We start from the raw sequence: 14,839 nt of genomic DNA, 5'->3' as shown, positions 1-14,839 counted from the left end.
CGGACTGTCGGCGACTAAACCCAGTAAACCAGTTCCTCCCCTTCCCCCCCTGGGCTATCCAGTGAGGGGGGTGACAAGACACCCAGCAGGACGAAATATATGACCTGTCAAAGGGCGAATGAGCTAACCATCAAAAGGCGGATGAGCTAACCAACCAAGAGGCATCTAGTTCTAGAGTGTAGATTCGGACTCACAGCCACAGCCGTGCACCCGGTCTTCATGGGCGTCCCAACACTCCCTATCTGGTGGGTGACAAACAAGGTCCTTCGCTTTGTTTCTTGATCTTTTTACTTTGCCGTAATCTCCTCGCCCTCTTTCTCCTCTCTCATGACATTCACTTTCATTTTCTCTTTCTCGGCGTCTCAGGTGTTTTTGGTGTTCGGGGACTGTTGAATGGGCAGCGTATAGTGTCTGCACGCCTCCCTCTCTGCCTGTTTAGTCTCATAATAATAATAATAATAATAATAATAATAATAATAATAATAATAATAATAATAATAATAACCACATGTACCTTCAGCTTCTTAAACCCCATTATTCATTCACGTATACGTACGGAGACGGGTGGACTGTGGTGGATGCAGGCGGAAGAGGTCCAGGCGTTGCGGCGGCGCTGCTGCATGATGGCGAAGGCCCTTGGGTCAGGCTCCACCAGCAGCCCCGTCCAGCTCAGGTTCCTCTCCAGCACCAGCGTCTGGCTCATGAACTCCCCGTCAGACGCCCCGACCTCCACGAACACCCCGGGGGCCTGAGCGAGGCACGGGGGAAGGGAAAGGTCAGTTGATGATGTTATGGGGATGGGTTTGGGATGTCCCTGGGAATGAAACTACAGGCAACAAGTAACGACAAGCAAATAAAGGACCTTCAAACAGATCGACAATGGAAGAAGGGACGAGAAAGGAATTAAAAACATTCGAGGCGGCTCGGTTTGGTATGAAAGTCTATTATATCAGCGAGTGTTAGACTACGGCAGGAGAACTTTGTGCAACGTGAAGGAGAGAGAAAATTACAAGATGAAATGAAGAACATATCTAAATACGACAGTCATCTTATAGGAGAGCGTCTGAGTCAACTAACCTGTCCCTGCCATATCTGCAACAGCCTCTGCTGCATCAGATTCCAGTCAGCCAGTTTTGACCAGACCGGCTCGTCGATGTCGAAGGGATCGGTGTTGGGGCGGCGAGGCGGGGGGAAGATATACCTTTGTCGCACTATCTCCAGGAGTGCTGGGTCATTAGACCTCGGCGCCCCTTGGAAGTACCTCTCAAGACACTCTGTTCGTCAGGCGTTACTCATTAGTTTGTCGCCACAGGTAACACGAAAGCATTTAGCCTGCAAACACCATCCAGATACCATGCCCGTGCTCATATGTGTACAGTACATAAGTTACATCCACCTTGCCATGCAGTGAATATGGGAGTAAAGACAAGAAAATGAAGACGACCTAACACAAGACTGTGATGAGAGGGTCATGATGGAGAGAGAGAGAAAAAAAACAACAACTGACAGGAAAATGCGTAGATAGCAACAATTAAAACGTTTATAAAGAAAGAATTTAATGAGACATAACTAACAACAGTATCTACAATGAGCTAAAATAATATTGAAAGCAAGCAAAAATTAAGAGGTCATCTGTGCGAGGAATGTGGCTCATCCGCTTTGCACATGAGACCACGAACAACTATTTGCAGTAGGTCATCACGCAGCCACTCACTGTCTTTGGCCTATGAACCACAGCACCACCAAAGCTCGAAAGCCGCACTATTTTAATAAATGCGGTACTATACGTGTGCCTAACCTTGTGCGCAGTCATATGACAACCAAGGCAGGAAGTTCACGTCATGGTTGGTGATGTAGTTGACGAGGAGCATCGTTGACAGCGCCAACAGGGAGACGGTGATCACCACGTTGCTCTGGTACAGCACCTGAGGCGGCAGGGGAGTACACGGAAGGGATCAGTGCCGATACGAAGCTGTGGGGCTGCCCGTATATGCTGCAGCAACTTCGTAATAATATACTAGGATTTACGACTGACTCATTTACGTGTAAGATCACACACACACACACACACACACACATTCGAAATAGCTCACCATTATAGCAAAGGTTTATAGGGCTCTCGACTTGCTATTCTTATTTACGTGTAAGATCACACACACACACACACACACACACATTCGAAATAGCTCACCATTATAGCAAAGGTTTATAGGGCTCTCGACTTGCTATTCTTAATCGCCTCCCATGCAGCGTCCAAGGTTCTACGAGTGTTCAGGTCATGAGCAAGACGGGGAGGAAAACTGGTAGGACGGGGACGAGCTGAGCGACCCTGCCAGCTTGCGTGCGTGGCGGGGCGGGGCAATCTCTAGCACGACAACCCTGCAAGGACGTTCCAGGGGAGGAGACTCGTTCACACTCCTTAACCTCAACCCACGCTCAGACTTTCCCGCACATGAAGATCACACGAACCCACGCCACGGGACAGTAAAAACCACGGAAAGAGAATCAAACCCGAAAGTGTGCGGAGGGTGACTGACTGACTTGCCTAAGAATCTATACGTACGGTCGGAGGAAACTCGTATATTCCTCCTGTTTTCCTTGTTTCTCTTTTCTCTCTCGAGGCTGCCAGGCATGTTATGCAGTCGCTGTTGTTGGACCGTGGTTTTCGTGGCGTATTTCCTCTAAGCCCGTGCAGGTTGTTGGTGGGAAGGAGGCGGCTTTTGGTGATTTGGTGGCCTTTGGCTTGATTTGGGTAAGTGTCTCCGGGTTGTTGTTGTTGTTGTTGTTATGGTGAAGGCAGTGATGGGTTGTGTATGTGAGGGATGCCTGCCTGTGAGAACGTCATGTGGTGGTAGGCTACTACGTATTATTTGTGAAGGTGGACCCGTGCGTTATTTTCGATTGTTATTTTTTCTCATTGCGTGTGTAGGATTTCTCAGGTAACAGCGCTATCGTATGCATAATGGTGATAATATTGATGATGATGATGATGATGATGATGATGATGCAAATAAAAAAAATTAAAAAAACAGGAAAGAAGAAGAAGAAGAAGAAAAGAAGAAGGAGAAGAAAAAGAAAAAGAAAAAGAAAAAGAAGGAGAAAGAAAGAAAGAAAGAAAGAAAAAAAAAGGAAGGAAGGAAGGAAGGAAGAAGAAGAAGAAGAAGAAAGAAAAAAAAAGAAAGGAAAAAGAAAGAAAGAAAGAAAAAACAAGAAAAATAAAAAAAGATGAAAAGATAGATGAAAAATAAAAATAAAAAGAAGATAATAGTAACTGTTGTCTTCATTGCCTCAGACAAGGAAATCACAAGAAGAAAATGAAGTCGAGAGTTCAATAATTGTTTTGATAAGATGCTTGTGTTGTACTACAGAGGCACAGCTTGCAAAACATTCATATATTCTTAGTTGTTATCATATAGGTATGTAAAAGACTGGAAGATTTGTTTTGTGGTGATGCTCCTGTACAAACTTTTAACATTCTCACAGTTTTCACCTCATATCGTTTTCATTTATTTATTTATTTTTTTATTTTTTGAGGGTCGGGAGTTCATCTTTTTCTCTTTTTTTTCAGGAATAATATTTGACGTAGTACTCTTATTTTTCTCTTTCCTTTTTTCTTTCTGTTTTTTCCTTCTCTATTCCTTTCCTCTCTTTCCCGATTATTATTATTATTATTATTATTATTATTATTATTATTATTATTATTATTATTATTATTATTATTATTATTATTATTATTATTATTATTTTTATTTTTATTATTATTATTATTTTTATTTTTATTTCATCATCTTTTTATTTTCTTCTTCTTTTTCTTCTTCTTTTGTTTTCATCTTTTTGTTCTCTTCTTCTTCTTCTTCTTAGTATTATCATCATTATTTTTGTTCAGATTGTCTCCATTTACTGTAAATATATAAAAAAAGCAACAAAAAATAGAAAAGAGGAAGAAGAATGCTGACGACGATGACAAGGACGAGGAAAAGAGAAAGCAGAACTAACATGCTATTTTTACTTCGACACAGAGAGCCCACGAACACGGAAGGGCTGGGCCGAGGAGGAAGGGAGGGACGGCGTGGGCGGTGCAGCGGTCCCCGGGATGAAGGGCCAAGGAGGGCTGAGGGTGGTCGGGCTGCAGCTGGTGGTGGCGGCGCTGGGTATGCTGGCCGCCGTCCTTATGCTTGCCTCATGGACATCCCCACCAGGCCCTACTGACCCTACCGCCTCGTGTGACTTGGGTACGGCGGGTTGGTCACTTACTTCTCTCTCCCCCTCTACCTAATCCCTTCCCCGTTTTTGTGTTTCCACGTATGCACCTTTCCTTTTCTTGTTTCATTGTTGTCTTTCCTTTCCTCTCTTTTTTTCTTTTCACTTCTCATTCCCTCCAACGCCCCTCCTGTTTTTCTTACCCCCTTCTCTCTCTTTTTTTTTTTTGTAACGTTTCGTTTCCTTTCCTTTCCTCTCTTTTCATTTTCTTTCCTTTCCGTTCCCTTCCCTCCCTTCACTTCCCTTGCTTTTCTTCCTTTGTTTTGCTTTGCTTGCTTTCCTTTCCTTTCATTGTACTTCCTTTCTTTCCTTTCTTTTCCTTTCCTTTCCTTTCCTTTCCCTTACCTTCCTTTCCTTTACTCTCCTTTCCTTTCATTCTGCTCAATTTCCCTCTCCTCATCCTTCCCTCTATGTAGCTTCCTCTGCCTCCATCTATTTGGCCACATCGTTTTAATATACCTTCCTGGCTCACTTTCCATTGACATACTCTTCAGGAAGTAGTATGTTAGTATGCTATATATTCATGCGTTTTTGGCTTCAGTACCCCCATCATAATACTCTTTGACTGACCCTAATTACGTAATGTTGCTATTCTTTGTGGTGTTTCCCTGTGCTTCGAGAATATCCCCTTTTAATACGTTTTGTTGCTAATTATCCCATATTTATAACTTCACGCCAACACTATGGTCGGTACTCTCAGACGCATCCGCCGTTCACATCAACTAGTTCCAAAGGCCAAAAAGGAGATTAGTCGGGTTCCCATGAGAGCTTTTTTAGGTTTAAGGTACAGGATAAGAGTCAAACTACCACAAGAGTCCTCAAGCTATCCCTGGAAATGCCCAAAACTCCTACGAAAGCCTTGTCAAATATGTGTGCTTGGGCGCTGAAATGTTAAAGATTATGGCCCCAAATACAACTCGCCACCACCCCCGCCGCTCCATCGCCTTCCTTCCTTCAGAATGCGTGGAAACCTACATGGCTGGTATCAAAAAAATGAAGGGCTCCGACTTCGTGCTGCTTCTTCGGGATAAGTACCTCTTCCCCCCGCCGCCGAGCCCCAACACCTCGCTGCTGCATACGGAGCGGATGCCCTGGAGGGAGCTGCTTGAGTGGGACAAACTGCAGGTCACCCTCGAGAACCTATGGAAGGATCAGGTAAGGAAGAGTCAGGGGAGAGCTCCAGGTATTCAATGGCGCAGGTAGGCTTTTTGATTTAGTGTTTTGAGAGGATGAGCAATGTGAGGACGGCAAGTGGAGATATGCAACAAGAAAATAGTTGAGGGAATGAAGGGAGGGAAAATGGTGCAGAATGAAAGGAAGGGAGAGCAAAGGAAAGGAAAGGAAGGGAAAAGAAAGGAGAGGAAAGGAAAGGAAAGGTAAAAAGGGAGAGGAGAGGAAAGGAGAGGAGAGGGAGGGAAAAAAACAGGAAAGGAAAGGAAACGAAAGGGGGATGGGAAGAAAAACTACAGAGGCGTTAAGTTAAAGGGAAGAAGTGAGAAAAAACAGAGTGAGAGATATTAAGTAACGGGCTGAATCGCTTCCATCAGGTTCAATCGTGTGTTTTCTAATGCTAACAGGCTACGTTGTTGGACTGTCTAGCGGTTTTCTAAATCCTAAATACCTTGACATGTTATTTTTCTGTGTATTCATTCATCAATTGACTGCCAGACCAACATCTTCCTTCACGTCTCCCCTGGATCTGAGGTACTCCAGGATATCCCTTCGTCGTTTTCTTTCCTTCCCTTCTCTTACCTTCCCTCCATCAAACTGTTCTTGAAGATCCTTTAGTTACATCCAATATCCTCATGTGTTACTTGTAGTTTCATTCCCAGGGACATCCCAAAACCATCTCCATAGCAGCATCAACTAACCCTTCCCTTGCCCCCGTGCCTCGCTCAGGCCCCCGGGGTGTTCGTGGAGGTCGGGGCGGCTGACGGGGAGTTCATGAGCCAGACGCTGGTGCTGGAGAGGAACCTGAGCTGGACGGGGCTGCTGGTGGAGCCTGACCCAAGGTCCTTCGCCGTCCTGCAGCAGCGCCGCCGCAACGCCTGGACCTCCCCGATATGCATTAGGTCCGGGATGCCTAGTTCTGTGAGTTATTCCGTCCGCAGTATAAGTCTGAATAAGTAGCTGGCTAGTTATTAAATTTCTATTCCATGACAGATCCAGTTTATTTCACGTAACATACCCATTTTCTCTGATAACATGTCCGCATCGTTTTCTTTGCCATGGCCACAGAAACAATTCTGGATGCACTACCTGCTGGGGGACCTCCCGCCCGAGCTGCAGGGCCTCGTGATGGCCAGGAGCAAGCTGGTGGGAGAGACTGTATTCGGGGTGAGAGAGAGAGAGAGAGAGAGAGAGAGAGAGAGAGAGAGAGAGAGAGAGAGAGAGAGAGAGAGAGAGAGAGAGAGAGAGAGAGAGAGAGAGAGTATCTATCTGTCTATCTACCTTTCTATCTATTTATCTATCTACCTCCCCTTACAGGATAATAAACGCGGCACCACCATCCGCGTCCCGTGCCTCCCCCTCTCCTTATTGCTGGAGGCCGCCAAACTAACCTCCGTGGACATGCTGAGCGTCGCCACGGGGGTCCCAGGCGACGAGACCAGGATCGCTGACGTGACCCGCAACAAGAAGCTGTTCCACGTGAAGGTGAGACGCGCTGCAGGAAGAACACCGTGATAGGACTCCTGCTGGGGACTAGAGGACACCAGCCGGGTATATAAGACTCCTGTAGGGATGTGGAGGACTTTTGCTGGGGTGTGTAGGGCTTCTAATGGAATGTAAGAGTTTCCTGCGTGGGTGAATGGGATTCTTGGTCGGTTGGTTGGTCTGGTTTGATGGTTATGGTAGTTACTGGTTGGTGTGAGTTGAAACGTGGTTCTTCGTACGATAGACGTAAAGTAAGGAGTAGAAGGATGGATGGATGGATAGATAGGTAGATAAGAAGAGATGAAACACACACACACACACACACACACACACACACACACACACACACACACACACACACACACACACACACACGAGGAAACAAACAAAATCAGTAGTATATACGGGAAAGAGAACTCCATATTTTGTGACTATATAGATTAAGAGGAGGTCAGTTTTCCTATCTTCTCTCTCTCTCTCTGTTCTATCTATCTATTTCACCCTGTATCCCCCTTTCAGACCCTATTGGTGCAGTACCCTCGCAGTTACTTAAGAGATCACCCGTACCCGATCATCTCCGGGTACATCATCGACTTGGAACGGTCTCACCTCCTCCTGCGGCTCTACTGGAGGAGGTCCGGGTGCCGTCTGGTGCAGGAAGAGTCGTGCCACCGCGCCCAGACCTACGACCTGGTGATGGCGTGTCGCAAGTTCCTGTGCTACGGGTTCGCGGAGGTCTGGACGTACAAACTCTGAGGACCCGGTGAGGAGGAAAGGGGCGAGGATGCATGTGTTTGTGATGTTATTTATGTGAGGTAATGGTGAGGTTACAGGGTTGTGGTGTAGCTGCTCGTGGCCTCGGTGCTCCTCTCCGTCTCCTTGGTGGTGTGTGTGTGTGTGTGTGTGTGTACGTATAGTGTTGTAATTCGTGATCCTGTTCCATATTTTATTTTACTTTTTTCTGAGACAGTTTTTTAAGGGTGGTTCCTCTCAGTTAACCTTTTATACTTTATGTTTCTCAGTGTCTTTCGGGGTGTCGGAGGTAGGTTATAGATTTTGTAACTTATGGTAGGCTATCTCCTTCTTCTCTTCCAGCTGTTCCTGTTGCGCTGTGGTGAATGTTAATGATAAGATAATGATGATGATGATGATGATGATAGGAACAAGAATAAGAATAATGATAATAATAATCTCTTACGTCTCAGAATCAGTTTATTATTAATGTCTTGTGCTTCCTGTAAATTATGTTGAGTGTCTTTTTGTTCTCGGTTTCGTATTTATTCTTTTTAGTTCGTGTCTGTGAAGCCTCAACTAACCTCTGCTTTGTTGTCATCCTCCCTTTTGAGAGAACAACAACATTCCAGGGTAATCTTTTTTGTTCTTTTGTCCGTCCACTTTTTCTCGTCGGCAAGAAAGGCGAGTCTCATCAGCGGGTCTCAGCGTCATGCGGGTGTTGTCTCCTCGGCGCTCCACAGCACACTCTGGAACCGAATTCGATCAATGTCTTTAGGGGGTCTTTCTGTATCCTTTGTTACTATGAAGAAGCGTTGGAATCTTTTTTTGTGGTTCTATTTCACTCTTAGTCTGTCTCTTTGGCGCTCCTAAACACACTTATAGAACCAAAGTCGATCCATGTGTTTAAAGTGTGTGCCTGTTTTTTATTTATTTAGTTTTATGGAGCAGCATTGCGGGATCTTTTGTGTGGTTATATTTCACTCCTATCCTATCTTCTTACCTTCCCTTAACACACCTCTTTAACTAAATTCCATCAATGTCTTTAAACGGTCTTCCTGTATTCCTTGTTGTTATGGAGCAGCGTTGCGGGAATCCTAAACATTTCCCTCCTGTCCTGTCTCCCTTGCCTTAAAAGTGAAAGTGTAACGTATTTGCTTCCTCCTCCCTGCCAACCAGCGTGTCCTTCGGCAAACAGGTTTATCGGGGAGAACTCAATGAATGAACGGCGCAGCGAGGCAGTCACACCTCCTTGACGTCAGCGGCGGTGTCTGGGCGTCTTCCCGCATGTCGTCACCTCCTTGCCTATGCTGCTCGCCGCTCCAGATCCATCACGATTGTCTCCCCCCCCCCGTTGCCCACCACCCACCCCTTCTTCACGTGCAGCCAAGCGTGTTTTCTTTTCTTTCGAGGTTTTCCCGGTTACTCGTTCTCATACTCAGCCTGACCTGCTTCCCCCACACACTTACAAGTAGCGTTTTTTGACATTCCGTCCATTGCTCTCCCATTACATCATCCTCTTCAGTAGTCCGATCCCTTACCTTTATGTTGCCAACCTTCGGGAATCTTACGTATGCAGGGAGTCAGTGCATTTGGAAAGGAGCGAGATTATTATTTTTATTATTGTTATTCACACTGTGCCGACTCTGGGCCAAGACAACCCACGACTCTAAGGTACACGAGGTCTTGGGTGTTGATGTGAAAGGGTCGGGCATGTCTTGAAAGAGATCTTGAGACTGCTGAGCCGACGTCGTGACGGGAGTCTAGAGTCGTGAGGGGTAGCGCAAAAAAGTATTCCATGCTATAGAGACGAAACAAGTAGAGAGTGAGATAGAGCAGCAACCAGTGAGATGGAGGAAGGGAGGGGTAGAGATGGTCAAGAGTTAGTGGAGTTGAATATAAAAAAAATAAAAAAAAGAGTATATTTAACCTTGATAATGGCAGAGGAATTTTAATGAGGGGTGAGTCCAGTCTTGGCACGCTTGTTGTACAGTTAGTGATGGTGATGTGACGTTGGCATGTGCATTACTAACCCGATGAGTGACGTGTGATAAGAAGGGTGCACAGGCCTCCAGCATCCCTACACGAGTGACGGAGGGTGTTGGGAGGGCTCGTTTTGTGTTGGCGTGTGCTGCTGTGAGTTTATCTGATCCATGGCTGCTTAGATCTCGGGTTATCATGGCTCCATCGCACAATAGTCGGTACACTTTGACGCTTTTGACTCTCACATCAGTTATTTTTAAAGGCCAAAAAGGTTAAATGCGTTCTCATAAGTTTTTTTTCTTCACGTTTATAGTATAGAAGAATTGCCAAACTACCACCAGGGTCAGAAAACTACCCATGCACGGAAAGGCCCACAACCCCTAAGAAAGCCTTGTCAAATGTGCGTGCCTGAGCGACGAAATGTTTAATAATATGGCCCACTGTCATGTTAATTAGGAAAGTATAGTATGATGAGTGCCAATACCATAGATACATTCAAGAAGAGGTTGGATAAAGTCATGGATAGTGAGGTTAGGTGGGGTTAGGTTCACAGGAGCTACCTTGTATAGACCTACCGGCCTCTTGCAGACTCCTTACGTTCTTATGTTCTTATAACTAACATCCCGACACATTCCGAAACTAATATTTCTCTCCATCCGAAATTCACCTCCTCTTTTGGCCACTCATTTCTATTTTCTTTTTAGGAGCAGTGATTTGTGGGCTTTATTTATTTATATTCGCCCTTGAGCTGTCTCCTTTATTGTAAAAATAAAATTGTTACATGAAATTATTACGAGGCCTAGTTAGGGGTATTAAGGCATAACTATTACTTTTGCCTCGTCAGTAAAGATTGTTAAGGGCGCCTTGTCACATAGCTTACGGTGTTCCTGAGACTCATTGCGCAGTGACGTCAAGTGATCCTAAGACCCAGGCAATAATAATAATAATAATAATAATAATAATAATAATAATAATAATAATAACAACAATAAAAGTAATGGTGACAGTTAAATACCAATCCCCTCAGCAGCAAACCAATTATTCATCACCCGCGCCACACCTTCACCTGGCCGTCAGTGTGGGTGTAATTATGTCATTCGTCCTGGGGGGGGGGGTACCTGAGTGACACCTGGCCGGGAGGGGGAAGGGAGGGGGGGGGGGACGAGTTACACGACGCTGTCCACCTGTCACAGCATTCACGTGGCGTCACTGATTGATAACCGAGAGGATCATTGCTGTCTCATTTATATTCTCTCTCTCTCTCTCTCTCTCTCTCTCTCTCTTTTGTTAATAAATAATTGATTTTCCTCAAGTGGTCTCCTCTTCCTACCTAAAAGTCTTCGGTCCCAGTGCATCCCTCAGTGGCGTGGCCGCGTGCTTGCTTGAGGTTCATCAGTTAGACCAAAGGAGTCATCAAAGCCCCGCTCCTGAGGCCGCATGATGTACTGTGGACCAGGAAGAGGAAGCCGTGAAAAAGGGACACACGGCAGTAGCGTATTTCACCGCGAGCTGATCCCTTGCGGCGCTCCAGAACATGGTCCTCATTGTTGACACTCGCGATGACGTCACGCCGCAGATTCCACCTCGCGAAGGCCATCTCCCCGCGACCCGCCTCCACCCGCCTCCTCCTCTTCTGATCCTTGTCCCGACGCGGCGCCCAGGTCCTTGTCGTCCTGAGGCAGTGAGTGGATATCTTCCCGTCTCCATGGTTAGCAGCAAAGAAAATGGGGCTGCGAGATTTTATAGGAAATTCGGCATCTTTCCTTTTGCTTACTCTGACGTCATTGGGCGGGCGGTGACGCACGGCGGGGCGGGATGGAATCGTAATACTTTTCTCTTGTTGTGGAGGAAATTTCTTTTTTACCCCCCTCCCCCCACGCCCCCGGCAAAATCCACCCCCCCCATGTCTTTTTTATATTTTTATCGCCTTCATGCTGTTCATTCATTCGTTTATTTCTTTCCCTGTCACGAGCAGCGTCGCTTGGCATGGGCGGCGGGGCGGCGGTGCATGGGCTCGGGCAGGTAATATTGGGGAGGGTCGCCTGGCATCAGTGAGAGTCGTCGTGAGGGGAATGTGTAAGGGGGCGGCGCCAAGGCTACAGGAAGAAAGTTTTAGGTATGAAGGCTGAGTGGTTAGGTCGTCCTTGGCCACACTGACGTAGAGTGAGGAGGGAGTTTCGCGCGCTGGGCTGGACGGGCGCGCCTGTGCAGGACCCAGGTATTGATTGCTCGGCACCCAGCATCCTTGCCAGGCACTCCTCCGTGCATCCCCACACAAACTCACACGACACACCCCAACCTCAGTCCTCACAGGCACCACACGCCCGACGAGTCCAAACTGAGGCGGTGAAGCTGCCTTCGGGAGGAGGGTGGGGTCGGCCCGCCTGGAACGCCCATGTGGTGAGGCCCAGCGAAGCGTACGACAGGCTGGAGCATGCCCGGCAACGCTCCCCAAGTCGAGGGCAATTTTGCAAACTGTTTCGTCCATATAAACAAAGATTCTAAGGTTGAAATCCGTAACGGCGCGTATGAATCGAGCCGTAAAAACTGAACGTAAGTGAAAGTCGGTTTTGTTCGAACGAATATGAGGAGCGAAGAGAGGACAGTCGAGGAGCGCCCCTCATACCGCCACCCGCGCTGAACGCTACCGCAGAGAACAGCAAGACCTCCACAGCATCGCCGAGTCTGTCCTGATGTGCGGCGGAGAGTTGGCGGTGTCGGCGAGCGGCACACAGCAGCAGGCGCGGGCAGAGGGTAGGCCAAGGCAGTGACACTGGCTGCTGGAGTCCGCACGCCTCACAGCCACACACCGGGTCCGCCGCCAGCACCAGCCTGCCCAGCACTACCCGCTCTGCCCAGTCTCAAGTCTCCGCCGCCATTTTGGGCTGCCCACTGGCCCACACGAAGGACCCTGAAGACTTTCGCGCGGGAAACTAGCCAACTGTTGCTTGTGACTTGAGCTTGGCTGGCTGGCCCGTGACTCCTGCTCCTGGCACACCAACTGCTTCTCCAGCCCATACCCGCCCCCTCCACCAAGCCACCTCCCGGCACATGTGTTCCGCCGCCCTGCCTCGTGAGTATGCTTGCTTGTAGCCCAGTGTGTGTGTGTGTGTGTGTGTGTGTGTGACATTCCCGCTGGTCATGTCATTAGGATGCTCTTGCCGTCAGGCTAGTACTGACGAGACTGGCAAATTGTGGCTCTGTGCGACGCGCCCAAGTGGTTCCTGCCCTCTTATGGCTGCTCAGACGCCGTGATCACCCTACCAACGAGGCAGCACAGTGCCGTATCATTGGGCGCGAGGCCGTGACACGATGCACCGCCCGCACAGTAATCCGGGGACGAAATCTTTTATCAGTTGGGTTTCTACCTTGCAACTGAGTGTTAGTGTCGCCTTCCTGTGCAGGGAGGCGAGGGAGCAAGGCGAGGAGGAATGAGGCGAGAATAATTGTCATAAAGTTACTCGTGAGAGCCATGAGGTGCCATCACGATTGTTTGGTGCCACATGTTGGCAGCCACGGTGGTGGTGGTGGTGGTGGTGGCGGGCGTGTCGGCTCGTCCTAGCAGGCAGACGTATGGTGGTGGTGGTGGTGGTGGAAGGAAGGGAGGGGGGGTAAGGCTGGGGAGGCTGCTCTGACCCCGCCCACCGTGATGACGTCAATCTCTCTCTCTCTCTCTCTCTCTCTCTCACTGTTTTTTGGGAGGGACGGAACATGACGTATACGAGTTTTGATAAACGCTTTGCACTTTTAATTTTGTTAGAAGTTGTTATTGTTAAGAGATAAAGATGTGTGTGTGTGTGTGTGTGTGTGTGTGTGTGTGTGTGTGTGTGTGTGTGTGTGTGTGAATAGATAGCTAAATATATAAATAAATGTATGAGATAAAATAAAGAGTGGATAGATTAATAGATAGAACGCTCCATCGATCGATTAAAGAGGTAGATGGTATATGGGTAGATAGACAGGCTCATTACTTTGCAGATAAACAGATTGACAGGTTGATGGGTTGCTAAAGCCGGCAGGGAGGAAAATGTTAAGATGAAACGCTATTGCAGATTGATTGACTCAGAGATATGGAGATAGATGGATAGCTTGACTGATAGACACAAGAGAGAGAGAGAGAGAGAGAGAGAGAGAGAGAGAGAGAGAGAGAGAGAGAGAGAGAGAGAGAGAGAGAGAGAGAGAGAGAGAGAGAGAGAGAGAGAGATTATATGGGGTTCATAATGTAGGATAATCATTGTGGTCGTTTATATAATGACGATGGTAATGAAGATTGTGATGCTTTAATAATAATGATAATAATGATAATAATTAAAGAAAGATTATAGAAGTTCTTCTTTTCTTTTTTTTCTTCTTTTTCTTTTTTTTCTTCTTTTTTCCTTCTTTTTTCGTTTTCTTCTTCTTCTTGTTCTTGTTCTTGTTCTTCTCCTTTTTCTTCTTCTTCTTCTTCTTCTATATACTTTCATCATCATCATCATCGTCATTACTCTTAGTTTGACGATGATGGCGATGGTTGTCAGTCGTGGGTTGTCGGTTCCTGCTTCTAAAGTGGTCCTCTTCTTCGACACCCACCTCTTACCCTCTCCTTAAGTCCACAAGAGGGGTGACGGGAGGCCTGGCGCTCCTGCTCACCCTCGTCAGGCCTCGCGCACACCTTCCAGCAGAGGGGAGCCGCGGTAGTGAGGCTGTGGGTGCTCTCAAAGACGATCGAAGATTTGTTGGATGGCAAAGAAACGGTGCGAGTGGAGTCAGTTTACCGGTACACCTAGACACGTCAGCCTGCATCCCTCATCGTAACATTAACCACAAACAGGGAGAGGCGATGCTGCGAGGGAGGGGTGGCAGGCTTGTTCAGCAGTCTAGTTGTGAGGCAGTTCTTGTGGAGCAGCCCCGTGATCTCCAGTATGGGTGTGCGTGCATTGCTGTTATGATGTGTATGTAAGCAACTCTGACGCCTTTCGTGGGTGCTGGTAGCTTCGGGGATGAATCGATCTATAAACCAGGTACTGTAGATGACGCCTAGATTGGGTCGTGCAGTGATCTTCAAACTTTTCTAGTGACACTCTTATTTCAAGCATTTACGCCCAGCTTCAACGTATGCCCAACTTTACTTTATTTCCCCTGCGATTTATTCTGAAGCCTCTTGTCTGCACTAGGCGCCATATTCTCAAACATTTCAAGGCTCACACACTCACATTTGATAAGGCTTTCG

General features: G+C 47.2%; 2 protein-coding genes and 1 long non-coding RNA gene across 4 annotated transcripts in view; 1 reads left to right on the top strand and 2 right to left on the bottom strand.

Moving 5' to 3' along the window:
• Positions 1-509: 509 nt before the first annotated feature.
• Positions 510-2,329, bottom strand: LOC127004591 (uncharacterized). Of its 2 annotated transcripts, none has more exons than XM_050872478.1 (4): positions 2,192-2,329; positions 1,799-1,925; positions 1,078-1,274; positions 510-748 (listed from the first exon to the last, which is right to left on the bottom strand). In XM_050872478.1, exons 1-4 carry the CDS (start codon positions 2,192-2,194, stop codon positions 539-541), a joined length of 537 nt encoding a protein of 178 aa, XP_050728435.1. In that variant the 5' UTR covers positions 2,195-2,329; the 3' UTR covers positions 510-538. The 2 variants fall into 2 exon arrangements, with proteins under 2 accessions (XP_050728435.1, XP_050728436.1); XM_050872479.1 differs by lacking the exon at positions 2,192-2,329 and adding an exon at positions 2,094-2,136.
• A 293-nt stretch (positions 2,330-2,622) lies between these two features.
• On the top strand, positions 2,623-8,047 carry LOC127004589 (uncharacterized). The gene is made up of 7 exons (XM_050872475.1): positions 2,623-2,752; positions 4,020-4,232; positions 5,219-5,415; positions 6,160-6,351; positions 6,499-6,597; positions 6,748-6,915; positions 7,435-8,047. The coding sequence occupies exons 2-7, from the start codon at positions 4,094-4,096 to the stop codon at positions 7,669-7,671; spliced, it is 1,032 nt and encodes a 343-aa protein (XP_050728432.1). The 5' UTR covers positions 2,623-2,752; positions 4,020-4,093; the 3' UTR covers positions 7,672-8,047.
• Positions 8,048-8,236: 189 nt separating this feature from the next.
• The window catches only part of LOC127004592 (uncharacterized), a 12,169-nt gene continuing 5,566 nt past the window's right edge, over positions 8,237-14,839 (bottom strand). Inside the window, exon 3 of the long non-coding RNA XR_007757894.1 lies at positions 8,237-8,396. This is a non-coding gene — a long non-coding RNA (uncharacterized LOC127004592). The remainder of the gene's footprint in view (positions 8,397-14,839) is intronic.

The sequence above is a fragment of the Eriocheir sinensis genome, chromosome 28, assembly GCF_024679095.1.
Source record: "Eriocheir sinensis breed Jianghai 21 chromosome 28, ASM2467909v1, whole genome shotgun sequence".
Classification (NCBI taxonomy): Eukaryota; Metazoa; Arthropoda; class Malacostraca; order Decapoda; family Varunidae; genus Eriocheir; species Eriocheir sinensis.
Note: the sequence above shows the minus strand (reverse complement) of the source record. Positions and strands in the feature narration are given on the sequence as shown.

What these genes read in the sequence shown, in the direction of transcription:
- LOC127004591 (XM_050872478.1), bottom strand. An exon ending in GTCATATGACTGCGCACAAG is followed by an intron (nt 1,275 to 1,798) that starts GTTAGGCACACG and finishes CCTGACGAACAG; the next exon opens with AGTGTCTTGAGAGGTACTTC. An exon ending in TGCAGATATGGCAGGGACAG is followed by an intron (nt 749 to 1,077) that starts GTTAGTTGACTC and finishes TGCCTCGCTCAG; the next exon opens with GCCCCCGGGGTGTTCGTGGA.
- LOC127004589 (XM_050872475.1), top strand. Translation starts at nt 4,094, where the DNA reads ATGAAGGGCCAAGGAGGGCTGAGGGTGGTCGGGCTGCAGCTGGTGGTG. An exon ending in AGAACCTATGGAAGGATCAG is followed by an intron (nt 5,416 to 6,159) that starts GTAAGGAAGAGT and finishes TGCCTCGCTCAG; the next exon opens with GCCCCCGGGGTGTTCGTGGA. An exon ending in AGAAGCTGTTCCACGTGAAG is followed by an intron (nt 6,916 to 7,434) that starts GTGAGACGCGCT and finishes TCCCCCTTTCAG; the next exon opens with ACCCTATTGGTGCAGTACCC.